Genomic DNA, 26,505 nt, shown 5'->3' on the forward strand with positions numbered 1-26,505 from the left:
AGTGGATGGAGGGGAGGCACGTACTTGGCCACCGTACTGCAGAGGGGCCACACGGGCAACAGTGTTGCAACGCATCGCTCTCCTACTTCTTGTCACCTCCTCATCACTAGCAAAATCTGGTCCAACTTCCTCGGAGAAGCAAACCTACACCTGGGCCTTCTACTCTTCGGTAGGGCAATGTGCTGCCGAGTCTGAGTACACTGCTGTAAACAGGAACAAATGTCATAGCACTGGGGCTTATGTGGGTTACTCACTCTCTCTTCCATGAAGTTTAAAATTTTTTAAATTGAATTGAATATATTATGATCTCCTTAGGTGCAGGGAATAGCCTGCTTACCTTCACATCCTCTGGGCCTGCTTAGCCAGGAGCTGGCATACAGAAAGGAATTCTGGTTGCATTGGCTACATAACAAATAGCCCAAAACTTAGTGGCTTAAAACAATGACCACATTTATTTTGCTCAGAAATCTTCAATTTGAGTAGGCCTTGGTGGGGATAGTACACTTCTGCTCCACTTGGCATCAGCTGGGGTGATTCAAAGTCTGGGGGCTGAAATGATCTGAAAGATTACTCATCATATTGCTGGGAATTGATGCAAATTCTTGGCTGAAGTCTTAGCTGAAGTCTTAGCTGGCTACCAGCCAGGACACCCACACATGGCCAGGACTTCCTCAGCACATGGATGCTGGTTTCCAGGTCTGAGCGCCCTGAAAAGAGAGCCAGGAAGAAACACTATCATCTTTTATGATGGAACCTGGAAAATCATACAGGCTTACTCCGGCCAGATTTGTCAAGGCAGCTGCGCAGTCCCCGAGGCTCAGGGGTTAAGAAATGTTGTCTGTATCCTGATAGACAGTTGCCAGGTTCTAGAAGTGCATGTGGGACTAGACACATTGCTCTGGCTATTTTGGGGAAATATTATCTGTCTCAAGGGGCTACAAAATGCCTTTCAGCATCCCAGAAGGAAAAAATCATTTCCACCTAGAATTCTGTACCCAGCAAAACTATCGATCAGGTGAATGTCTGGAAATTCTCAAAAGTTTACATCCTGTGACTTTCTCTCAGAGAGTGTCCATTAGGAAATGATATTTAGAGTGGTTGCAAAGGGTTTGTTATCATGACATATAGAATGGAACAGATGACAGAAAGATCGATTGAATAAAATAAAGCCTGAACACGGGCCTATGTGCAAACAGACACTGTCTGGCCATGAAACAGTGCAGATCAGACTGGCAGAAATTTAAAAGCCTGATAATACAGAGTGTTGGCAAGGAAACAGATCAAAGGGAACTTAAATTCCCTGTTCATGGAGTGTAAATTGGTGCAACCACTTTGGAAAACAATTTGGTATTACCCAGGAAAATGGAACAAATGCACATCTTCTGACCCAGCAATTCACTCCTCAGTGTGCACCCAAGAAAAACTCTCATATCTGCATCAAGAGACATAGACCAAATTGGTTTTAGAAGCATTGTTTGTAAAAGAAAAAAACTGGACACAGCCCAATGTCCACAACAGTAAAATAGATGAACTGCATTATGTTCTTACAATGAAATGCTTACTGTGTACCCATGAAAATGAATGGGCTACATGCACGTGAGCAGAGGTGGACGAATCTCCCAATGCTGAGCAAAAAAGCAAGTCCCCAAAGAAGGGTAAATGTCCCATTTCTATGTTCACCACCAAGCAAGACTAAACAAGCTGATGTCTAAGGACATGCACATGGATGATAAAACTAAACAAACCAGGCAAAGCACATCACAGAAGTCAGGGTGAGGACCCCTAGGGATTTCTAAGAGACTGGAAAAGTTCTGGTTCTTAGCCTGGATATTTGTTCTTTTTTTTAAATAAAATTATTCTTGGGGCGCCTGGTGGCTCAGTCAGTTGGGCATCCGATTCTTGGTTTCGGCTCAGGTCATGATCTCAGGGTCCTGCAATCGGCCCACATCTTGCTCCACGCTCAGTGGGGAATCTGTTTGAGATTCTCTCCCTCGCCCTCTGCCCCTCCCCCTACTCTCTCTCAAAATAAATAAATCTTTAGAAAATAAATAAATAAAATAAAATGATGCATTCTTCTAAATGATTCCTGTATTTCATAATTTAAAAAATGGATAAAACTAAGAAGGTGGAAAACAAAGTGTTTAATTTCAGGGAGAATAGCAAACATTGTACAAGGAAGTGTCAGAAGGGAGCTACACTAATGTAGTCATAATAGAACAAAGAAACATGGGTACTCAAACCCTGAGTCAACCACACTGCGAAGCCGAGGAACAGAACCCAGGGTTGCATGGGATGTTCAATCTTCACCTCCCGTGACAGGAAGTCGACTGATATTTATCTACAATTCAATCAAGAGACCAAAGTTTAAACATATTATTTACAAAAATGAAGACATATACCAGAAGAAACAGCCAGAAGAGTTGAGAAGAGGGGAGGGGCGTCATGGGGCAGGGAAGTGCTGGTTTTTATCAAATGGCTCAAATAAATGTCGATTAATATTTAATAAATAGTTGTTGGGGGAAGTTGCAGTTAAGTCCTTCAAAAATGCAAATTTAAATACTTGGGATTTTTCTCCCCATCAAATTGGCAAAAAAGAGAAAGAGTGATAATACTTGGCATTGGTAAATGTTGAGGTAGCTAGCACTTTCCTACACCACCACGTGGGTGGAAGTGAATTGGCACTGACAATGTATTGTGCATTTGTCTATTTCTTCAGTGTTTTGAAGCATCTATGAATCCACGGTGGGTTTTGGAGGTGGTTCATATTAAGTTTTATTACTATTGGTTTAAAGGGTGCTCTGATTAGTCAGAAGATGGGGGTTTGGGGTTTGGAATGGGGTTTGCCCTAAAAGGTCCAGCAAAGGTGGGGTAAAGACTCCTTGGGTTAGTGTCTGGGGAGGATCAAAATGTGAGCCTGAATCAGGATCTGGAATAAATTAAGATTCTGATGGAGCCAAGGCTAGGATGAACAGCGCTGGGTTGGAGTTTGCTAGGATGTAGATTTCCCATTAGGTCTGAAGTCAGACGGCTTAGGATAATCGCATGTGGGCAAAAGGAACTGCATAGGCTTTGAGACATCCCGCCTGCCCCAACATCTCCCTGCGACTTTGTGCAGCAATTCAAGGCAGGCGTCTTCGGGGTCCCCAACCGGGACGCTGTGGCCCGGCAAGGGGTGGATGCGTTCTCGTCTGTGACTGCGCAGGAACAGGAAGCAGGACTCCTGTCCCCAAGCTCAGCTCACACTCGCTCTGGGAACAGCCGAACACGGCCTCAGGCGACCGAGCCAAGGTCGAGGTGGCACTGTTTGCGCGGTCCCGCTTGACGTGAGCCTGCAGGGCAGCATCTTTTCAACTTGTTTACAAGCCTGCGTCACCCGGGAACCTTTCACCGCTACCTAGGACAAAAGGTTCCTCTTTTGTAAGTCCCCTTTGGGCAGAAAGGGCATTCACCAGGACCCGGGATTCAAACTGGTGCAGGGCGCCACCCCGTGGTAGACTCGGACAGCGTGCACACACCCATCTGCCCATTCCTCCTTTTGCCCATCTATACCCACCCGACAATATACCCACCATACATCATCACCTATCCATACCACCCATCCACCCACCCATTCATCCACCTCTCTACTCCTCCATGCAGCCATTGCATACCCACCCATCAATACACCACCCACCCATCCACCTCCGTATGTATAACTCAGCCACACATATATTCTCTCTCCATCCATCCACCCATCCACTCATTCATCTCCAAGAATTTTCATTCTTTCATGTAAATATTTATTTTTCCACTCATATCCACTCACCATCCACTATCCATTGACATTTCACAAAATATTTATGGAACACCTTCTGTGGGCTAGGTACTGTGCAAAGCATGGGGGTCAAGGGGTCACAGGGCATAGTTCTTGTCCTCATGGGACCTACAGGACAACAGAAAAGACACCCTCATTGCTTGAAGGGCACTCTAAGAGTGTATCAGCCCAGACTTGGGAACCAGGGATAGCTGGGCTGACAAACAACTTCTAAGTTGAGGTTTAAAGAATAGCTAGCGGTAAGCCAGGCAGAGAGGACTAGGAGGCCAGCGGCTAGTGCCCTGGCACAGGCTGACACAGAGGTAAGGGCCTGGAAGCCAAGTAGGGTCTGAACAGAGGGGGTGGAAGATATTTTGGCATGTGTGCAATACATGGAGATCTCTCCGTGCATCCATGGGAGAGCCTGCACTGGGCCTCTCGGTGCTGGATGAATCCCACCCCACCCCCGTCTCCTTGCTGACACAATTGATGGGGTCCAGGCATGTGCCCTCTTCCCCCGGGGCCATATGCCCCAGGGCCGGATCTCCCACAGAGTTCCCATTTTCCATTCTAGGACTGTTTTAGGCATATGTGAAAAATCTTTTTTGCTAAGGAGATGTGACAAGTGTTCTGTGGGGCTTCTCATTGTGTGAGATGATACTGCCTTCTTATTTAAGTCATTTTCTCATGAAGCTTTCTGTTTCTTGAAGCAAAATGAAACTTAAATGATGTCAGGAACTATTACTAAGAATCTCCTTATCCTGGGTTCCTGAAGATAAATGACACGCTCTTGTGGGGCACAGCCCAGGAAGTGACACCCTGCTGCCTCAAATCTCCTGGTCACAAAGAAAGAATGTCCTCCCCCACCTTAGCTGCACACCACCACCGCCCCTACCTCATCAGCACCATCGTCCGCCATCTTGTCCTCCTTCTCCTCTCCCCCCCCCTCTGTCTTGCTTCCTCTGCGCCCTCAAGCCTGGTCTAGTTTCAGCCCCTCTTCCTGGATGACCACAATCCCTGTGACCAACTGGGACCTGCACCCCAGCCCACCCCCAAAGCCTGTGAAGACCAGGCACTGGAGCACCATCTTTGATCCAGAATGATGCCGTTGCAACTTTCCCAGCCAGCACACAGACTCTCCTGAGCCTTGGCCGGCCAACTCCTGAGCTGTGTCACCGGGTCTGCCTCTGATGACCTCCGCTCCAGCAGAGCTGCAGGGAAGAGCTTGGTCAGGTGTCCCAGTCCCACTGTGGGTCAGTGCCAGCCCTGCCCTCAAAAGGCAAGATAAGGCCTCGGCCAAGACCCTTGTTTCTCCTCCTTCCTCACCCATTAGTTAACGCCTAGTATTTCCTGAAACTACTCTCACCCAGGCCACTGACATTCTCCTATTTGACAAATCCAATGAACACTTTTCAATCTGCTAGTCACTCAAGAACATTTCTTCTTCTTTTTTAACACCCTCCAAGGTGCTCAAGCCAACTGAATCTTACCCTGGGCTTCAAGACCTTCCTTATCATCCCACGTAACACTGTAGTCAAATGTGGATGCCAAGTCCACCCTGTTTTCTCCCCAGATGCCAATGAAATCATCTGTCCATCTGAGCTGGCAGGAAAGCAGTCTGACGACCATGACATAGAAAACATGCCAGGCCAGAGCACCCCCAAGGGCAGGTGAGGGCAGTGGGGTAGGAGGGGTCCCCAAGAGGGAAGTGGCCTGGTGCTTCAGACTCACTGGCCAGGACTTGGCAGCTTCCCCTGATACACAGCAGATGGAGGTCCTGCAGACCACAGCCTGAACTGGGGCGATGGCCTCGTGCAGCTTGTAAAGTGGAAACAGCACACACGGTCAGTCATGCCCGTTGAAGCTGACATACCGTGAAGCAGATTAGACACAGTTCAGTCTCTTTCCATATCCTGCAATGTCAGAGGCTGAAGGAAGAAACAAAAGGAAATCCAAATGCAAGGTGCCCAGGCGAGTAAGGCATCTTACGGCTAAGGTATGGACCCAGTCCTGGCTGGGAGGTCAACCGAAATCTTCCCATGTGTCCACCTGCTGCAGGTGTATTCCCTTCTGCGTCACAGTAAGCCTCCAGACTTGCAAGAGCTATCAGTGGATGTGTTGCATGTTGTCTAGAGCTCTTGACTGTGGTGGGTGGCACCACGCCTAGGAAAGAGGTTCTAAAGTCAGCTTGAATTATTTGGGGCCAGGGGTCAAACTACCCAAGACAGACAATTGCAGGCAACGCTGGGACAGGACACTGCCTGGCTGAGCAAGCAGCCGAGTCCAGCCCCAGCCCCAGCCCCAGGCCCCAGTCCCGAGGCCCTGGTCCTCCCCAGCCGGCTGAGCGCTGCCTCTTCTCAGGCCAGTGGGAAGAGACACGTGGTGGCCCTTCATAGCCTGGGCTAGGGAGTCCGACTGCCTGGGTTTGAGTCCCAGTTCTGCCACTTAGAGGCTGTGTAGCCTTGGGCAAATGGCTTCTCGTCTCCCACCCTCAGCTTTGTCACAGAGATCACAACAACCTGGCTGGGATGCCCTATATGCACACAGGACCAGGCCTGTAGATGGACCTTCTCAGTCAGACACAGCCTTCAGATCCTACTATAATATTGGCACACAAGTATTATTTGAGGCCCAACTAGGTGCCAGGTTCTGTGCTAACCACACAATATTCTCCCAGGTCATTATTATCATTCCCACTTTTTAGAGGGGGAAACTGAGGCCCAGAGCACTAAGTAACTTGCCCAATGCCACAGAGCCAGTGAGCAACAGAGCCAGGATCTGGACCCCACCTGGACTGATGCCACAGCCCCTTCCTCTTGGCCACCGTTCTCTCCTGCCTCTGTTTAATGGGTCCAGAAAACAGAAGCCCTCGAAGGCTTTCAAAGGAGGGAATTTAATACAGGGAATTGATTACACACATGATGGAAGTAAATAGATGCCAAAATGGGAATGGTGAGGCCATCAGAAATTAGCAAGAGCAGACCCCAGGCTGAGGGGGGAGGTGGTGTTTTGGGGCCCAGGACCCAGGGCTCCCAACTAGGGCTAGAACCACAACAGGCCCTCCTGAGGTAGCCACAGCCTGAGGAGTCACAGGAAGCAGAGGGAGGGGACAGATGTCCTGGCTCCCTCATATCTCCTGCCCTCCGCTCTCCTCCCCACCGGACCTGCCCAGCCACCAGAGGCACAAAATGTCTGGGGATGGATCTAGAGGAGGCAGGCTGTGGCCCCACAGAAAGCCACACTGGTGAGCTTCAGGGATGCTTCCCAGGAAGGCAACCCCTGACTTGAGTCTTGAAAAATGAGTAGGAATTTACCAGCAGAATAAAGGACATCCCCCCAAAAAAGGAAAGGTTAGGGGGGAAAAAATGCATAGAGTTGGTGATACGGGGACAACCTGAGACTTGGTGCCATGCAGAACAGACACAGGTGCTTGTCCTTCTGGTTTAAAGGTGCCACGTGCACCTTTAAACACCCTTCTTGGGTTGGGCACTCCCCACTTTAGAAGCCTCCACCTCCCACCATAGAAGCTCTCTCTCCCAGCCTCCCTTTCAGCCGGGGTGGAGGCAGGGACCCTTAGGCTCCTTCCTATGAGACAGAAGGTGTTGGCAGGTGACCCAGATTCTGACAGGCAGACTCCCACAGCCACACTCTGCATTACAGCCTTAGTGTCTCCGCCGGGACACAGCTGCTGCCAGGTTTGGGCTCCACTGGCCACAGCATCTCCCTGCCTGGCCCTGCCCCCTGCAGGCTCCAGGAACCCCTCTTCTCCCCCCTTCCTCTAAGCTGTTCTAGTTGACGTCTGATACCAAGAACCCTGACTGATACACTTCCTTGAGAAGGGAAGTAGGAAAACAGGAATACAATTTCTCCTTGAAGAAGATCCTCAGCTTTTCCCCAAATATTTTATTATGAAAAACTTCAAACTTCAACATATAGAAATAATTGAAATTTGTAATGAACACTCACATACCCGCCACTTAGATTCTACAACTAACCCATCTCTGTCTTTATCACCTATCCATCTATGTATGTCTCCATCAATGTGTCTAATTTTTTTAGATTAGCTTTTAATCTACAAATTGTGTCTATAGTTAGGTTTTTTAGGCTAAAATTATAAGTTAGGAAAGAAGACCACATTTTCTAGGGAGTTCTCTAATCTTCTAAACAACCGACAAGCCAAAGCAAAGACAGGAACACACACATTAGGTAGAGAATGTGTCTTTATTATGAGGTACACCTTTGGGTAGAATCACGAAGCAGGAGCATGCTGGGTGCATTTTAGGAAGCACATCTTTGGACTTTTTGGGCTTTTGCAAGGTGTATGCATCATTGCTTTGGATAATTGCATAGAATTATAAAACAATGCCTGGTAAGAGCCAGTATGTGTCCGGTTAAGAGCAAAGACAAAATTCCACTGCAGGTAAACCCTGTCTCTGGTGCTCCCTGGCTCTGCTGGGCGGGTTTCTTAATCTCACAGTGATCCAATCTCCCCACTGATAGTGAGTCTAATAACAGGGGCCGACTTCACTGGCTGGCAGTCTGCATTAAATGGGCACAGAGAACAGTGCCAGGCACCCAGAAACATTCTGTAAAGGTTCACAGATAATTCACAATAGTTCATAAATGTACCTGCTAATAACAATGAATTGATAGTATGCTCAGTAGCTTTTCCCTCTTTGGGTCACCTATTTTCGAGAGTCCTAAAAGTCTCATTAGAACTCCAAGTATTTGCAATAAACCACTTTGGAACTCTTTGCTTTCCTACCTCAGTCATTAATTAATACAGTGCCTCTGGCGTTTGCTGATACCTGACTCCAATCAATGCCTAGCTCCTTGTTCTTGAACTGCAGAGACAGGCAGGGGCTAAACATTTAGACCTTTAAATGACAGTGGAAAGAGCCTCTATCCTGGGGCTCAAGGGAAACCACTTGTCTGTTCAGGTACAGCTAGCCGCAGTAGCAAACAGTCCCCCCAAATACATGTGGGTGCGCACACACACACTCATGCACAAATCACGTATATGGCTTTTGACATAATAAAACTGTCCTTCCTCCCTTGTACAAAGCCAGCTGTAGATATTGCCAGTGGGATGCTGTCCTCCAGTGCTGATTCAGGGATCCCCACCTCTTCCATCGCAGAGAGCCCCTCCACATTCCCTGGCACTGGTCTCCTACCCACCACACCAGCCTTGGGCAGAGCGGGAGCTGCTGGGATTCTCACCGGCACTCACTTGCTTACAGACTGCTCCAGAGCACAGAGTATCGCTAGAAAGACAGGGCCCTGACTGTGCCCCAGCTCCAAGCAGCCTTTGTCAATCTGCAAATTCCCTAGATGCGTGGGACAATCTGGTGACCATGGTGGGAACTCCAGGAGCGGTTCTCCTGTTTTGGAGGAGCTAGGGACCCGAGCTGGGGAGGCAGAGGGCACAACCTAAAGCCCATTGCCCCATCAGCTGATGAATCTGGGCTGTCTAAACTGGATCCCTGCTCTTTATCACCCCGTCCCTCCCCTGTCTACTGATAGCCCTTGTCATTCTGTGTCTTTATTATAAGTCTCATTCACTCTCTGGAGTAGTGATTCTCAAGCCTTAGCCAGCATTGTATTCACGAGGAGGGCTGGTTACCACCCAGGTTGCACGGCTCCGCCCCCCAGACTTTCTGCTTCAGGGGCGGGACAACTTTTGCTTTTCTAACGAGTTCCCGGCATTATCTACTGCTGCTGGCCGCGGGACCATACTTTTAAAGAACCGCCCCTCTAGAAAGTGAGGTCGACTCGGCATAAAGGACAGGTCTGTGTTTGCACCACATGCATCCCGAGGTGCACACTGAATAAATGAATTGGGGAACGAAAGGAAAAGAGCAGGAGGCGTGCGGAATAAGGAATGACGGAGTTAGGAAACTCCTGTGCCCCAGGCTCCATCCCAGACGCTGTCCAGGAGGCGCCCCGACCTCCGACGGCCGGGCTCCCTGCCTCTCCTCAGCGGTGGGACCTGGCCGCCCGCAGGCCCCACCCCCACGCAGCCGGGGCTCTTCGGCTTTGTGACGTCACCGCCCTAGCGGGCGGGGAGAATGGTTGCCTTGGCGACGTAAACCGAACGCCCGGGCGCTGGGAGCCGGGAACTGCGGTGCGGAGGCTTCGGAGCTGGCCTGGGCGCGCGGGGCAGGTGGGTGCGCGCGACGTCGGGTCAGGGGTGCGCGAGGCCTGGGGCGGGTAAGGCCCCTTTGCGAGGCTGCCCGCCCTTCCTTACTACCTACCCATCCCTCTATCCTTCCTTGCCTTGTGCACCCCTGCTGTATGGCCCACGGCGCATCCCCGCCGAGTTGGGGCGCTGGGAGACGGGGCGCTGCTAACTAATGCCTCCTCAGTACCGGGATTCCTTTCCTCCTGGGTTGTAGCAGAATGTTGCTGGAAGGGCGCAGGCTTTGGAGTCAAGGAATCTTGGGCTGGAATCCCAGCTATGGTCCTTCCTTGCTGTATGACTTTGGACACCTCGCTTAATCTCTCCTTTACTTCCTCCTTTGCAAAATGAAAAATTCATTCGATGAATAATTAAGAAGCTCCAAGGCTATGCCAGGCACCTTGATGAGCGCATTGGCTCCAAATGAGAAAATACCTTGGAGTATTTTCTTGGAGTTCTCTTGGAGCTTACATTCAAGGGGGTAATAGGCAATGCACCGATTTTTTTAAGTGACAAATCAGATAGTGATAATTGCAGAGAAGAAAGTAAAGTGAGGTCCTATGGAGTTGGGGAGAAAGAAACCATTTTGGATGGAGTGATGAGAGAAGGTGTCTCTGAAGTGGGTGACCTGAGCTCAGAGCTGAAGGGAGAGAACCCTCTGCCCCAGCTGGGTGTGAGTGAACATTTTTTGGCTAAGGAGGTGGTATATGCAAAGGTTCTGAGACAGGCCGAGGTTGGCATGTTCTAGAAACAGGAAGATTAGGCAGGGCAACTAGAACTAAGTCAAGGAGGGGAGAGAGGATGAAGGCAGAGGGAGGCAGGGAGCTATGGGTGTTGGCCACATGGCAGGACCTCAGTAAATGCCAAGTGTTCTCAGCCACCTGGGGGCAAGGGGAGCTGAGGGCCTGGGGATCATCTGGCTCAAGCACTGTGTCACTCCTCAGGTTGGAATCGCCTTTAGCCAAAATCAAGCTTCACAACAAGCCTTTGTTCCTCTGCCCAGATGCCCAAGATCGTGTCTACTGTGGTCTCCAAGGGTATGACTTACAACAGTAAGTATGGGGCTGGTGTGGGCTCAGAGTCAAAGACAGCCTCGGGAGCCTGGGACAGTGACATCCAGACTTAATTGAGGGTTAAGGTGATTCTAAATCAGGCCATGAGGCAGAGATCATAGGTGTGCCAGGTTCTCTAGAAACTCCATGGTTTATTTCCTAGGGCCGCTGTAAAAAAAGTGCCACCACCCAGTGGTGGCTTTAACATCAAAAATTTATTGTCTCACTGTTCTGGAGACTGAAGTCCAAGATATAGGTATCATTGACAGGGTTGGTTCCTTCTGAGGGCCGAGAGGAAGAGTCTGTTCAGGCTCTCTCCCAGGAAGCTTCTGGTTGTTTGCTGGCTATCTTTGGTGTTCCTTGGACGGAACGTGTCATTGGACGGAACGTGTCATTGCTATCTCTGCCTTCATCGTCGCATGGCGTTCTGCCTGTGTGCATGCCTGTTGTAAATCTCCCCTTTTAATTCGGGTCAGGAGTCATATAGGATTAGGCGCCCACACTACTCCAGCATGACCTCATCTAAGTTACGGCGGCAATGACCCTGTTTCTTAACAGGGTCACCTTGTGAGGTGCTGGAAGTTAGGCTTTCAAGTCTTCAAAACCCTTAACTGGGTGGGGGGCGGGGGACACAATTCACCACATAACGTTGTGGAAGGCACCACAGTGGAAGTGGGTCTCTCCCAGCCTCTCTGCAGCTAAGGTCACTGGGCAGGATGTCTCCCACAAGGGCTTCTGGTACCAGCTGGCCCCAGGCCCTTGTGGGAGACGTCCTGCCTCCTCCAAATGCCACGTCTGCAGCCAGGTGCCCCCGCTGGGCAGCATGGAGGGAAGCTGCTGGCGCACCTCTGGGGGCCATGGGGGCTGAGGTGGGCAGGCTGGGCACTACTGCCTACTGGCACCTTTGTGCTCTTTACCGCCATCAGCTTTTAATGTGATTTGTTTTTGAATAGGTAAAGGATTCCTATGGTTCAACATTCAAAAAGTGTTCCAAGCCCCTTCTTGTGAAAGGCCCCTCCTGTCCCCAGATACCCAGTACCCCCTCCTCTGAGATGGCCAGTGGCACGAGTCTCGCACCTCCTGCTCCACGCGCTCCGCGCACATGCTCTGTGCACACAGGCAAATAAGGATATGGTTTGCACAGTTTGTTTTTTTCTCACACAAACGGTTACACAAGAAACAGGCTTTCTGCACCTCGCTTTTTCCACTAACCCCGACATTGTGGAGACTCTTCCTTATCAATACATCACAAGTTCCCTTAGACTTTTAGTGTTGTGAGCAGAACAGTGATCCCACAGTGTGAATGTAGTATAGTTTACTTAACCAATCCATGTGAATGGGCACTGAGCTGGTTTCAAACACGTGCGCTCTCAACACTTGTCCCCACTGTTGAGACTGTGCACTCACTCACTCTGCGCAGAACAAACTGAAAAATGAAGAAAGTCTGAAACGGAGTTACAAAAAAAAAAAAAAAAGATAGCTTTGAAATGTTTGCAGATAACAAATTAACTTTAGACACACACACATAAAACAATGCAACTGGCACAAGACAGTTGAAGGCTTTATAAACTATACTGTGGTATAGTTTCATCCTGTGGTACCAGGAGGATAGTTAATGGGGGCATATCCTGTGACACTCGAGATTGGGTATATCACTTCCCTTGGCAGTGACATGCAAACAGGAGGCCCCCCCCCAAGCTGATCTTCATGGTCTGGGTTGAGGGTTCTGTGCCTTTGGGAGGAAACCAGGCCAGGCAGGCACGGCCAAGTAGACAGACCCATGGCATTTGCAGGCCAGGCCAGGCAGGGGCGCCCAGCCAGGCAGGCACATGAAGTCAGCCTGGATGGGGGCACATCGACCAGAGGCTCAGGCCAGGAGAACAGTTGAGCCTGACATCCTGGGTTCAGCTGCAGGAGCTGGGGACTAAGGTAGGGGTCAGAAAGACTCTGAGGGAGAGGGGCCTCCTGGGGGAGAAGGGCCTGGGAACACTGAGCTCTGAGCCTGGGCCAGGTACAGATAGGGTTTCTGGAGCCCAGCCGAGAATGCCCCAGCTGAGGGCAGGAACACTGGGGTCAGACATGCACGGTGGAGTACAGCACTTCTCTGGGCCTCAGCTGCCTCATCTGTGGAATGGGAGCAATCCCTAGTGTGAGCTGTAAGGGGAGACACGTGTCAAGGGCTCAGCTCTTTGATACTGCTATTATTAGTGTCTCCACTCACTATTACGACACCCACCACCCCACCTTTAGGGTTTTGGCTAGTCTCCTAATGTGTGAAGTCCGATTCAGAAGAAGATACTCGGGGAGCACAAGTGGAGGGGCAGTTAAGGAGTCTGGTCAAAGACTTAGCTGGAATTTGACATCAGAGAAGTGAGCTCTGGGTTTGGTCTTCATTCACAAATCCTTATTAAGTGCCACCCAAATGTGGGCTTGTGTTCTAAGCACTGGGGATTCAGGGGTGAATAAAACCTTCCCCCTCGTGGGACTTACATTGTGACGAGGGAGGCAGGCATTGCAAAGCAAACAGCCAGTCTATATTTACAACAGCCAAGAAGCAGTAGAAAGGAAACCTACTGGAAGCTTTGGGCAGGGGGCAGGGTTTACTTTAAATGGGAGAGGTAGTCAGGGAAGGCCTCTCAGAGGAGGTGACATTTGATACCTATCCATAACAATCCTGAAGGATGAAAGAGGGAGAAGGGCATTCTAGGCAGTGGGGAAAGGCCAGCAAAGGCGGAGGCTGGTACGAGCTTGCAGCCCTAGAGCAAGAGACAGAAGGCCAGTCTGAAAACACTTGGGTAGGGCCTTATGGACCATGGGGAGGACTATTCAGTTCTGTTAAGATGCTGAGAGGGGTTGAAGCAGGGAGGTTGCAGTTTCTGGGTTTGATGACTTTTATGAGTAGAGATGCCAATGTCTATGACACGGGCAGAGGGGCTGGTTCTGCAGAGCCTCCCTGGAGACCCTGGGCAAGGCCTCACCCCTGGTGCAGAGGGTGGAGGACACTTGATAGAGACCTTGGCAAGAGGGGCCAGTGAAAGTCCAGACTAGACCCAAGACTTCCCAGTCAAGGCTTGTGGGGTGGGGTTTGCTGGAACAGAACGTGCAGACAGTTGGAGAGAAAAGCAATAAACAGCTCCCCTCTCGGGGCTACTCTAAACCTGCCACTCAGCTGCCCATGTTCCTTGGCCAGGCCAAGGACACTCCCCTCAGTGTCTTGGCACTGCTGTCCCTCTGCCCAGAATGCACTCCCCCTAGATCTCCCTGTGGCTCCCTCCTCCACCTCCTTTAGGATTTATTCAAATGTCACCTTCTGCTTTATTTTTCTTGATACCGCTTTCTACCTCCCACCTGCGTCCCCGTTTCTTACTTGTTTCTCTCTCCCAGTAGAATGTAAGCTCCACCCAGGCAGGGGTGTTTGTCTGTCTTGCATGCTGCTGTCTCCCCAGAGCCTGGCATGTAACAGGTCCTCAATAAAATTCTGTCAGCCTGAAAGCTTTCCTCTGAAGGTCAGGAATAAGGCCAGGATGTCTGTTTTCACTGCTATTCAACACTGTGTGCTGGAAGTTCTAGCCAGAGCATGCATGCATGCATTTATTTATTTATTTATTTATTTATTTATTTATTTATGATTGTATTTTTTTATTTTTTTAAAGATTTTATTTATTCATTCATGAGAGACAGAGAAAGAAAGAGGCAGAGGCAGAGAGAGAAGCAGGCTCCCCACCGAGCAGGGAGCCCGATGCGAGACTCGATCCCAGGACCCTGGGACCACGACCCGAGCCGAAGGCAGATGCCCAACCATCCGAGCCACCCAGGTGCCTAAGATTTTATTTTTAAGGAATCTCTATATCCAACGTGAGGCTCAAACTTACAATTCCAAGATCAAGAGTCACACGCTCTACTGACTGAGCCAGCCATGTATCCCTGGCCAGAGCATTTAGACAAGAAAAAGAATGCAAAGATACCCAAATTGGAAAGGAAGAAGTGAAACTATCTTATTCATGGATGACACGATCCTATATAGAAATAATCCCCCGGAACCCACAAGAAAGTCACTAGTGCTAATAAATGAATTCAGCCAGGTTGCAGGGTGCAAGATCAAAACATCAGTATTAGTTGTGTTCCTACACACCAGCACTGAGCAATCCAATGGGGAAATTAAGAAAGCAACTCCATTTACAATGACATCTAAAAAGGAAAATATGCACATATGAGGTGGCATCGTGGGAGATGTTAGAGTAGGAAGCTCCGGGAATCAGGCTCCCCACCTAACAACTGCAGAGCTTGCAGGTGCTCTCAGACTCCAAAATCGGTACTCTGGAGCTTAGATGAACACATGCAGTTTCCAGGGCAGAGCTTGAGGGAGAGGCTGGGAAATGTCGGTGAAGTGTGGCATTTTGTGGAGCGGCCTCCAGGCCAGCAACAATGGGGCAGGCAGCCCACATTCCTGGCGTGGCTTGCTGGTGCCACAGTGCCCCATAAAGGCCTTTTCCTCCCCAAACCCAGCTGAGTGCTTGGTTGCTGAGAAGCCAGTACTGAGGGTGGCCATGCTTCCAACCCCGGGAGGTGGGGTGACTTCCCAGCCAGCTCTGTCAATAGGGATTTAAAGAGACAGGACCTTCCCTCTCAGCCTTTCCAGACCCAGACATTGAAGGAAATCTTTGACAAAAGATTAATACCCAGAATGTATAGAGAATTCCTAAAAACAACAACAAAAACGACCAACCCCACTTAAAAACGGGCAAAGGAGTTGATAGACATTTCTCCAAAGGAGATCTTCAAAAGAGCCAATAAGTACATGACATGATGCTCACACTATTATCAGTCATTAGGAAAATGAGATATCACATCACACTAGTAGGATAGCTATTAAAAAAAATCCAAAGTAACAAGTGCTGGCAAGGATGTAGAGAAACGGACCCGTGTGCCCTGCTGGTGAGAAGTAAATAGGTACACAGCTGTGGAAAATGGTAGGGTGGTCCCTCAGAAAAGTATGCAGAGAATGATATGTCCCAGCAATTCCATGTCTGGGTACACACACAAAATTATTGGAAGCCCAACACTCTGTCTTATTTGTGTTTGTCACCTGTCTAGAATGTAGGCTCTGAGGAGGCTTGCCTGCACCGACCGTAGCACCTCGCAGTTAGAATGCCCATAAACATTGGCCAGCAGACACTGAGTGAGCGACGGTCTCACCCTGTCCTCCCCCCGCCCCACTCCTGCCAGCTCTCAGAGACCACCCGAGAGTTCCCAGCACCAGCCCAGACACTGCTCTAAAGCCCACCTTCAGAGACCCAGCTGCCTTCTTGATAATCATCGTAGATCTGGTGCTGGGAACTGGGGATGGACAGGCATGGTTCCTGTTGTTTTAAAATGTAGATTTCACGTTTTTCTAGATAGTTCTCCTGAGGCAAGGGAAACAAAAGCAAAAAACTATTGGGACTACATCAAAATAAAAAGCTTCTGCACAGCCAAGGAAACAATCAACAAAACTAAAGGCAACCTACGGAATGGGAGAAGCTAAATAGCAAATGACATATCCAATAAGGGGTTCGTATCCACAATATATAAAGAACTTGTAAAACTCAACATCCAAAAACCAAATAATCCAATTTAAAAATGGGCAGAAGACATGAACAGACACTTCTCCAAAAAAGATGTACAGATGGCCAACAAACACATGAAAAGATGCTCATCATCACTCATCGTCAGGGAAATGCAAATCAACAATACGATGGGATATCATTTCACACCTGTCAGAATGGCTAAAATCGGCAAGAAACAACAGGTGTTGGTGAAGATGTAGAGAAAAAGAAACACTCATGCTCTGTTGGTGGGAATGCAAACTGGGGCAGCCACTGTGGGAAACAGTATGGAGTTGCCTCAAAAAGCTTAAAATAGAATTACCCTATGAACCAGCAATTGCACTACTAGGAATTTATCCAAAGAATACAAAAATACTAATTCAAAGGGATGCACGTACCCTGAACTTTATAGTGGCGTTATCTACAATGGCCAAGATAAGGAAGCAGCCCTCGTGTCCGTCGACTGATGAATGGGTAAAGAAGATGCGGTGTATATACAATGGAATATTACTCAGCCATACGAAATAATGAAATCTTGCCATTGCAACAACATGGATGGAGCTAGAGTGCATTATGCAAAGCAAAATATACCAGTCGGAGTAAGACAAATACCATAGGATTTCACTCATATGTGGAATTCAAGAAACAAAACAAACAAGCAAAGGGGGGAAAAAAGAGAGAAAGACAAAGCAAGAAGTCGATTCTTAACCATAGAGAACACACTGATAGTTACCAGATGGGAGGTGGGTGGGGATGGGTGAAACAGGTGATGGGGATAAAGGAGGGCACTTGTCATCATGGGGTGATGTGTGGAAGTGTTGACTCACTGTATTGTTCACCTGAAACTAATAAAACACTGTATGTTAACTAAAAAAAGAAAAAGAAAAAAAGCAATCATGAATACACCACGTAGATAGATCAATGTAACAAGAAAGAACATTGAAATGTAAAGGCATAATATAGATGTTAAAATTGACATACAAATAAAAAAATAAAAAAGTAAAGTGTAGGTTTCATTACTACTCAGGTATGACAAGATCTGTAGACTTCCAATGGATGGCTGCCATTGGAAAGGTAGTCTGTGATCTTCCCAGATCCCTAGAAATAGGAGGCTGGGCCACACAGGGAAGGACCAGGGTGGGTCAGAGGCAGACGGAGCGGGGGAACTGTGAGCAGGAGCCTTTGTTGTGACTTACATGGGAAGGAGTGGGTGACATAGGGTGTGCGGGCTTAGGGTTGACTGGTTTAAGTATGTCAGGACTCTGTGGCATGGGGCTGTTCTGAGTTGTCTGGGACCTGGCCCTGGACGATTGGAGAAGGGGCCAGTGGCCCCTGGGTATGAGAGCCTGGCAGTGGAGATGGGAGCTGGGCATGTGGGCTCTGGATTAGTGGGTTTGCATTTGTAAAGCACGCTCTCGGGCACCTCCTTTACTTTCTCTAGGGATTGGCCAACTTCAGTGTGAAGAGGTAGGGACAGTCCCTGTGGGGTCAGTAAGACCCAGATGCTAGAGCATCGGGTACAGAAAGTACAAGACAGCATTAATGCACCAGTCCTGGAGCAGTTTCCCATCTTGTGAAGGAAGGTGACCCCTACATAATAGCAGATGTGACACGTGCTAGAGAGGGGAGGGCCATCTCTGGGAGAACATGAGGTGGGCCCCTCTGTCCTGGATGAGGAGGTGAGGAGGCCTTCCAGGGTCAAAAACAGATGAGGGAGATGTTGGCTTGGGAGAGGGGGCTTGGACCCCAGTGGGGTAAAAAAAGCAAAGGGGACAGCACGTGGTATTGCCTGTGGGAGGGTCCCTGAGAGTCTTTGAGTGGCCAGAGGGTAGTGAGGGGGGTGAGGCTGGTAGCAAGATGAGAAGCTGCAGAGGTCGCTATATGAGATCATGCAGGGTCTCCCAAACCCTGTGGATTGGGGTCCTGGACCTACCGAACCTGGGATGCCCCCAAAAGTGCGCTGGATCTCTACTGCTGTGTAACAAATTACCCCAAAACTTAGTGGCTTCAAACAACAGTTAACATGTATTTATTAGTTCAGTTTCTTTGGGTCAAGAGCTCATGAGGGGCTTGGCTTGGGGACTCTGGCCCAGAGGGTCTCCTCCGCAGTCATCTGAAGGCTTGACCAGGGCTGGAGGATCAGCTCCGAGCAGGCTCAGTCATATGGCCGTGGGCTGGGGCTGACCTCCTCCAGAGCAGGTGATCCCAGAGAGGCAAGGCAGGGCCCAAATGTCCTTTCTGACCTCACTTCAGAAGTCACACACTGTCCCTTCCACAGCTGGCCACATAAACCAACCACGATCCAGTGCTGGTGGGGGTACTAAAGGGTGTGAGTGCCTAGAGCCCAGGGATGCTGGTGGCTGTTTCAGGGGCTGGCCGCTGCAAAGGATGTAAACACAGGATTGGTTTTGTGAATTGTGTTTTAAAATGGTCTGCCTGGGGGCATCTGGGTGGCTCAGTTGGTTAAGTTTCCAACTCTTAATTTTGGCTCAGGTCCTGATCTCAGGGTTGTGAGATCGAGCCCTGCCTCGGGCTCCGTGCGGGGCGTGGAGTCGGCTTGGGATTCTCTCTCTTCCTCTGCTCCTCCCCTCTCTCTCTTTCTCTCTCTCTCAAAAAAAAAAAAAAAAAGGCCTGCCAGGCTGTTCAGTGTGCTCAAGACTCTTCATACAGCTTCCTCTTTGGGTTCTGGACTGTGTCTCTGCTTTACCCTCTCATGCCGACGGATGGGCAAGGCTCCTGCCGTGAAAAGCGCTGAATTGCCCCTCTTTGCTTCTTGTACCCCTCAAATCACTCCACCTATGTTAACCTTCTGTGTCCTGCTGGGATTCCAGTGGTGGCCCTTCCCCAGCTGCATGGTCTCTTCTGCCTGTGCACCTCCCCCCCCCCCATTCACAGCCACCCGTTGAGAGCTGGCCAAACCTACCATGTCCACTTGCCTCCCCTCCCTAACCCTGGGGGATCTTGGCTTCTGCCCCCTCACCCCACGCTGCCGATCTCACTCTGGGGCCGTGGCTAGGGCCTCTCCTAGGGCACCTCCCTCAGACACTCCCTCCTTCTCCCACCCTCTTCCCGGGGCTCTGGCCCTCTCTGGCCTGTACATCTGCTCTGCAGGCCTCCTTGCCAAGCCCCTCTACTGTCAGGGTTCCTCGGGCTGCCCTGGGCCGTCCTCTTCTCGACCATGAGCACGGCCTGTTTCCATCTATTCGCCAGGGACGCATTTCCATCCTCTAGTCTCCTAGTCCCCAGACCTCCATCAGGAGAGTCCAGGTTGGCGGTCCCCACGGGTGCCCGAACCCAGCACCTCGGCCTGAGCTCCAGGCCTCTCGCCGCCCCCCCCCCGAGCCCCCTCCTGCTCTTCTCTGCCACCTCAGCAAGCAGCACCTGATGCACAGGTGTTTATACCTAAGGGATGCAGTTATCCCCGGTGTTCCCTTCTCTCCCGAGCCCACATTCAGTCAGGCACCAAGCCCCAAGGGCTCTCCTGAAAAACACTGCCTCCACACCTCCCTCCCACCCCTTACTCACACCCTCATCGAAGCCACCAGGCCTTTTCTGTGGAGGAGTGGGAGGGGACTGGCAGCAGGAGGACAGGCTTGCCAGTGTGCTGGGGAGGCGCTGAGCGAGTCCCAGAGTGAAGGAGGGAGATGGCTGGGAACTGGGACCCAAGGTGGTGGCCCATCCCTCTTGTACCTGGAGTGCAGAGAAGGTGGCTCAGGGGAGTAGATGGAGAGAGAACCCTGGCTGCTGGAGGGGAGCAGGTCAGCCGATGGCTTCCCCAGGGAGCTGGCCTCCCCTCTCCCTGCCACACTGCTGAGGTGCTGCCGGAGGCGGGAGGATCTTCTGATGGCCGGAGCCCACACCCAGGCTTCCACTGGGACCACCCTGGAACAGGGTGCTAAAATTTTATCACTTTTTTTTTTTTTAAAGATTTTATTTATTTATTCATGAGAGACAGAGAGAGAAAGAGAGAGAGAGAGAGAGAGGCAGAGGGAGAAGCAGGCTCCCAAGGAGCAGGGAGCCCGATGCGGGACTCGATCCCAGGACCCTGGGATCATGACCTGAGCTGAAGGCAGACACTTAACCATCTGAGCCACCCAGGCGCCCAAAATTTTATCACTTTTTATGAGGACATTTTGTACCCAGTTCACCTCCCTCTGTTTCTCCTGGAGAATTTTTCTAAAAGTAGGCTTACATTTTTAAAACTTTTTAATTTGGGGCACCTGGGTGGCTCAATCGGTTGAGCTTCTGCCTTCGGCTCAGGTCATGATCCCAGGGTCCTGGGATGGAGCCCCGCATCGGGCTCCCTGCTCAGCAGGAAGCCTGCTTCTCCCTCTCCCACTCCCCCTGCTTGTGTTCCCTCTCTCGCCGTGTCTCTCTTTGTCAAATAAATAAATAAAATCTTAAAAAAAGAAAAAAGATGAATTTTATTAGAGTTTGGGTTTGTTTGGTTCGGGTTTTGGTCTATTTAAATAATAGTGATATCTTCTGATTTTTATGATATGGTTGGTTACATGTTGCTACCTGGAAATTGAACCCCAGAGTCACTAAGTTAGAAAATACGGACTGAACGGCTTGTGCTCCTGGACTCTCCATAAGCCTCACCACTCCCTACCACCTCCCCTTTCCTTACATTACATATGCAGCTTGACCTGCAGGCATCAGAGTTTTCAGCCACATGCCCTTGACCTTCCTGCCAGTGCCACAGGAGAGCTCTCCTCCTCATTCACCCCACACCTCATCACCCAGCTGCTCAGGGTCTGCCCCTCAGTATCACCTCCCCCATCTTGTGAGCCCTGCCTTTCCCTCATCATCCCAGGTCTCCTCCTCCAAGCTGGTCCAAAAGGACTGGCTACTTGAGCTCCCCACCAAAGCACACCCCCAGGCTCTCCAGCAGCCCCTACTCCCTCTGCCCCTGGCTGGCTGCCCTCCCCGACTGGCATAGACTGGAATCTCCAAGCTACAGATGATTTCTGAGCTGGAGTAGGAGGAAGTATCAGGCCCAATGCCCCCTTCCCTGTGGGTATCCATGGAAGGGAGGACACCGAAGAAATGGGTGTCTCTGAATCTTCTGTTGCAGTCCTGAGGGAAACCCTGGAAGGCTCACGGCAAAAGTGTGGGCAGTGCCATGAGGCAGCGGGCTTGGGTCTGTGACTTCCCCATAAAATGGTCCTGCACTCCTCTTAAGGAGCAAATGGAAGGATGCCAAAAGGAAGGCACAAAATATGTTCTGTGTGCCAGGTACATGTACACGTGGGCCCTTTTCTTGCACAGTTAATCACAACTCGCCAGCAAAGTCAGCATAATCATCTCAGATGTGGAAACAGAAGCTCAGAGAAGCTGAGCGACTTGCCAGGGCCACTCAGCAGGCAGGTGAGGATGCTGGCACCAGAGCCTCTCCCCAGCCTCACACTGTGTTCACAGCTTTGCTTTTGTTTCTCCCCAGAGAACAGTCTGGAGTCCCCGGACAACAGTTCTTCTTCATTCATTGAAGAAAAAAAGGAGAAACATGGGAAAAAAGGTAAACATAGCCCTCATGGTGGGAGTCAAACATCTCCCCTCGTCGATGTAGTCTCCAGTGTCAGTGGCAAAGGGAAATGCATTACTGAGACCTGAAATAATAGTAACATGAACAAAGTAGGATTTGTTTTTCCTCAAGTAATGGGAAATATGGGAGGCGGTCCAGAACTCCATGAGGCTCTACAAACAGCAGTTCTAAGAAATCACTCAGGTGACCGGTTTCCAAGTCTTTCTGCTCTACCAATTTTAGCCTTAGGGTTTTCAACTGCAAAGTTATCATGTGGTCACAAAATGGCTGCTGAAGCTCCGCGCCATTACATCAGAGTTCAGACAGGGAGAAGGGGTAAAGGGAAGAGCAAAACTGCCCACCAGCCAACTCAGCCCTCCCTGGAAAAAGAGCCTTCCCAGGAGCCCCACCCAGCAATTTCTGTCTACATTCCATAGTCTAGAAATTTGTCATGTGGCCATCAGTATCTGCAAGGGAGGCTGAGAAGTATAACTGTTCAACGAGGCACATAGCTGCCACCTGTTAAGAAGAGGAAGGGTAGGCAGCCAGCTGCTCATACTGCTTCCTCTGAGCCCCTGCATTCCTGCTCTGCCCCCGGGGCTTGCTACCCAGTCTGATCCTTCTCCAGAGGGGCGCAGATGTGAGCATGTTCCCTGAGCCTATCTCTCCCAGGCTGAGTCCCCTCTTGTCAAGCCTCCCCGCCTTGTGTTCCCTCTTGCTTTTAATTATGACAATCCAAACCTGCCCAGAAGCACAGACTAAAATGCAGTGAACGCAGGTGCCCATCACCAGACTGGACAGTAAAGATTTGGCCACATTTGTTGCTTTTTTTTTTCTTTTTTTGTCTTTGCCAGAATATTTTTTTAATTTTAATTTTTAAATTTTAATTATAGTGTAGTTAACATATAGTGTTATATTAGTTTCAGGTGTACAATATAGTGAGTCAGCACTTCCATACATCACCCTGTGCTCATCATAAGTGCCCTCCTTAATCCCCATCACCTATTTCACCCATTCCCCCACCCCTGCCCTCTGTCCATCAGTGTGTTCTCCGTAGTTAAGAACTTGTTTCTTAGTTTGCCTCCTTTTCTCCCCCTTTGTTCATCTGTTTTATTTCTTCAATCCCACATATGAGTGAAATCATATGGTATTTCTTTCTATGACTGACTTATTTCGTTTAGCATAATACTTTTTAGCTCCATCCACATTGTTGCAAATGGCAAGATTTCCTTCTTTTTATGGCTAAGTAATATTCCTGTGTGTGTGTGTGTTTGTGTGTGTGTGTCTGTCTGTCTGTGTGTATCATGTCTTCCTTATCCATTCATCTATCAATGCACACAGCTGGGTTGCTTCCAGACTTTGCCAGAATATTTTATAGTAAAATCCGGGCATGTTATTTCATCCTTATATCCCACAATATTCATTTTTCAAAAATAGGGATGTTTCCCTGCAAGGCCACAATGAAGTCTCCCAATTATCTCAGAAATGCCTTCCTATAGAATATTTGTTCTAATTAGGATTCAAATGAGATCTGATCATCTTCACTCTCTTTAAATCTAGCAGAGTCCCTCCCCATGTCCTTTGTCCTTTCATTTTCTGTGTCTTGACTTACTGAGAAATGGTGTTAATTATCCTGTAGAATGTCCCCTGTTCTGTATGTGTCTGTTTGCTTCCTGGTCATTGTCATTGTTATTGAAACTGTTCCTCTGTTCCTCATATTTCCTTTAATTGGAAATAACCCTACATGCTTGATATTCCATTTTGTCCACGAGAATCCTTCCTACCACCTCTCACAAGAAACTCATGCATCCAGCTGTCTCGATGGTGGCCATGCCACGCTCAGTGGGTTCAGGTGGTGACCGCCTGGCCCTCTGTCAGATTCCCATCAGCCATTCACCCAACAGCTGCTTCTACCTATGGATGCCTATGCTTAAATTGACCGCTACATTAAGGGTGAGGAGTCTGGGTTTGGGTTTGGTTTGGTTTCTTCTCTAAGGTAGAATTCATATAAGGTGAAATGCACAAATCTTAGTATACAGTTTGATAAGTTTCAATAAATGTATACAACTTTGTAGCTTCCACCCCATTCACCATCTAGAACATTTCCGTCTGCCCAGACATTCCCTTTCCCCCAGAGACAGCATTGTTCCGCTATCATCAGAGAATCACTTTATCCATTCCCAAACCTGTATAAATGGAGTCACATTCTGTGCTCTTGCAGTCCTGATCCTGTTCACTCAGCATCACATCTATGGAATGCCAGTCACAGGACTCCCTTCTTTGTTGTGGCCGTGTGTATCCTATTGTGTGCATATGTCAACAGTGTATTATTCTTTCTGGAGTGGATGGACATTTGGGTTGTTTCTGGGTTTTCGATATTACAAATAATACTGCAGTGAACATTCTTGTACATGCCATTTAGGGAAAGAAGCACTCATTTCTTCTGGGTGTATATGAAGGAGTGGAACCGCTGGTAGTATGTTTAACCCTAGTAGATACCAATGAGTTTTCCAGAACAATTGTACCACCAACAGGTGTGAGCATTCCAGATGCCTCACATCCTCTCCAACAGTTGGCACACTGTCAATGCTGGCCTTCTGGATATGTATTAGCATCTCATATTCCCTGTGACCAATGAGGGTGATTACCTTTCTACACGTTCACTGATGACTCTGTTATAAAGTGCCTGTCCCTGCCTCTGCTCACTTTTCTATTGGGGTGTCCTTTTGTTTTAATGATTTCTAGGAGCTCTTTACATATTCTGGAAACAAATAATTCACCAGTTCTAAGTATGCAAATACCTTCTCTCACTCGGTAGATTGCTTTTTCCTTTTACCAATCATTTTCATATCGTTGGTACTTTTTGTGTCCTGGCCATGAAGATACTGTATCTTATACAAGTTTTGTGTTCACTTTACAATCAGACCTACAAATCGTCTCTAATCTAATTGTAACTACTTTGTAGATTCTTTGGATATTCTCCTCTACAATCACATCACCTTGAAATAACATTATTTGCTCTCCCTTTCCAATCCTGTACTTTTTATTTCTTTTTCTTGCCTAACTACAACATTGCAAAGAAGTGCAAAGATAGGTATCCATGCCTTGTTCCTGATCCTGGAGGGGAAACATGCAATATTCCCCTAGAAGTTTCTTACTTATAGGTTGAGCGGCTTACCTCTCTGTCCCTCTGTTCCTCCTCACCGGGAGTAACAACAATCCCCACCTCAGGGTCGTTATGAACGTTCAGTCAGGCAGTCTGTGGTCTGACCGTGGTAAGTGCTCATTCTTGTTAACTAGCATAATTAATCTCTTTGATGGGGACATGGGACACGCAGCCCACGCATGCTACCAGCACGTAGTTTGGGGACATCAAGACTAACTTTTCCCTGCCTCTCTCACCCAAGCTCAGTCCTCACTATTCTGAATTTAGGGACCCTGCCTGGGGTTGCTGGACAAGCACAGGGAGTGAGAGAGAGTGGGATGATGACATGAGGAGGGGGAAAGCTGTGGCACTTCTGTACAGGCCTCTCAGGCCCCCATTTCTGCGCCCGGAGCTGTCACTTCCTGAATACCTTCCTCCCCACAACCCAGCGTGGTTGAGCCATACTTCCCCACTTCACCCCATCCCTACCCGCCCCTTTGCCTCTTCCAACTTTCCCTGGCAGCTCCCTCCTCCCCCGCCCCAAGTCATCCCTTCTTGTCCAGAGCTGTATGCAATCTCTGAATGTACATTACATCATTTCTGGGGTGTGGGGTTGGCCTGGTGGGGGAGGCAAGCCATGTACCCAGGTCACCATTTGCACCTGCCTCCCCAGCCTCCCGATGCGGACAGAGAGGCCCTTTGGCAGTCCCTTCTGGAGCCTCTCTATCAGCAGCAAAGTCAGTGTGTAAAAAAAAGTCATGATTAGGCATGGGACGAGAGCCTAAGCTTCAACCCAACCCGCACCAGCCCCATGCCACTTCTGTCCCTCCTGTCCACAGGTCCCTGATGGTCCTGGGGTCAGCACCACCCCTGTGACCTCTCCCTGTCTTGGGCCACCTCCTTCCACATGTTCCCCTCTCCAGAAGCCAGGCTGAGACCTGCTGGAGGCCCCTGCGGGCTTCCTCCCCTCAGCAGGACCCAGGAGTAGATCATCTTTCTTTACTCTTCTCACTGAGATTCGTAAACTATTTTGACAGGATTTAATTCTTAGAGAAAAGTTGAAAGAATAGTACAGAGATGTCATAGACTTGGAGATTTTCCATCCCCTCTGCATGATGGGTGCAGGCAAAGCATCCTGGTGGGACCACCTGAGTGACTGCTGGGGTCGCACTGGCCAGAGAAGGCCCACTCCTCTCACTTCTGCTCTAGCTTACTCTGAAGGCCTGAG

The 26,505-nt window shown here is 49.3% G+C and overlaps 2 protein-coding genes across 3 annotated transcripts in view; one reads left to right on the forward strand and one right to left on the reverse strand.

Moving 5' to 3' along the window:
- Nucleotides 1-450: 450 nt before the first annotated feature.
- Nucleotides 451-26,505, reverse strand: part of ZXDC (ZXD family zinc finger C) — a 105,670-nt gene continuing 79,615 nt past the window's right edge. For both annotated transcript variants that reach the window (XM_088026910.1, XM_028101828.2), the window contains one exon: nucleotides 451-707. In XM_088026910.1, the coding sequence (XP_087883036.1) occupies nucleotides 672-707 (36 nt within the window). In that variant the 3' untranslated portion in view covers nucleotides 451-671. The remainder of the gene's footprint in view (nucleotides 708-26,505) is intronic.
- Nucleotides 21,921-26,505, forward strand: part of CFAP100 (cilia and flagella associated protein 100) — a 38,435-nt gene continuing 33,850 nt past the window's right edge. Inside the window, exons 1-2 of the mRNA XM_088018882.1 lie at nucleotides 21,921-21,978; nucleotides 22,052-22,126. Coding sequence (XP_087875008.1) covers nucleotides 21,921-21,978; nucleotides 22,052-22,126 — 133 coding nt within the window. The remainder of the gene's footprint in view (nucleotides 21,979-22,051; nucleotides 22,127-26,505) is intronic.

This window comes from Eumetopias jubatus, unplaced genomic scaffold, assembly GCF_037043125.1.
Source record: "Eumetopias jubatus isolate StellerSeaLion01/CBP00866 unplaced genomic scaffold, mEumJub1_p1.0 scaffold_1, whole genome shotgun sequence".
In the NCBI taxonomy this organism is placed as follows: domain Eukaryota; kingdom Metazoa; phylum Chordata; class Mammalia; order Carnivora; family Otariidae; genus Eumetopias; species Eumetopias jubatus.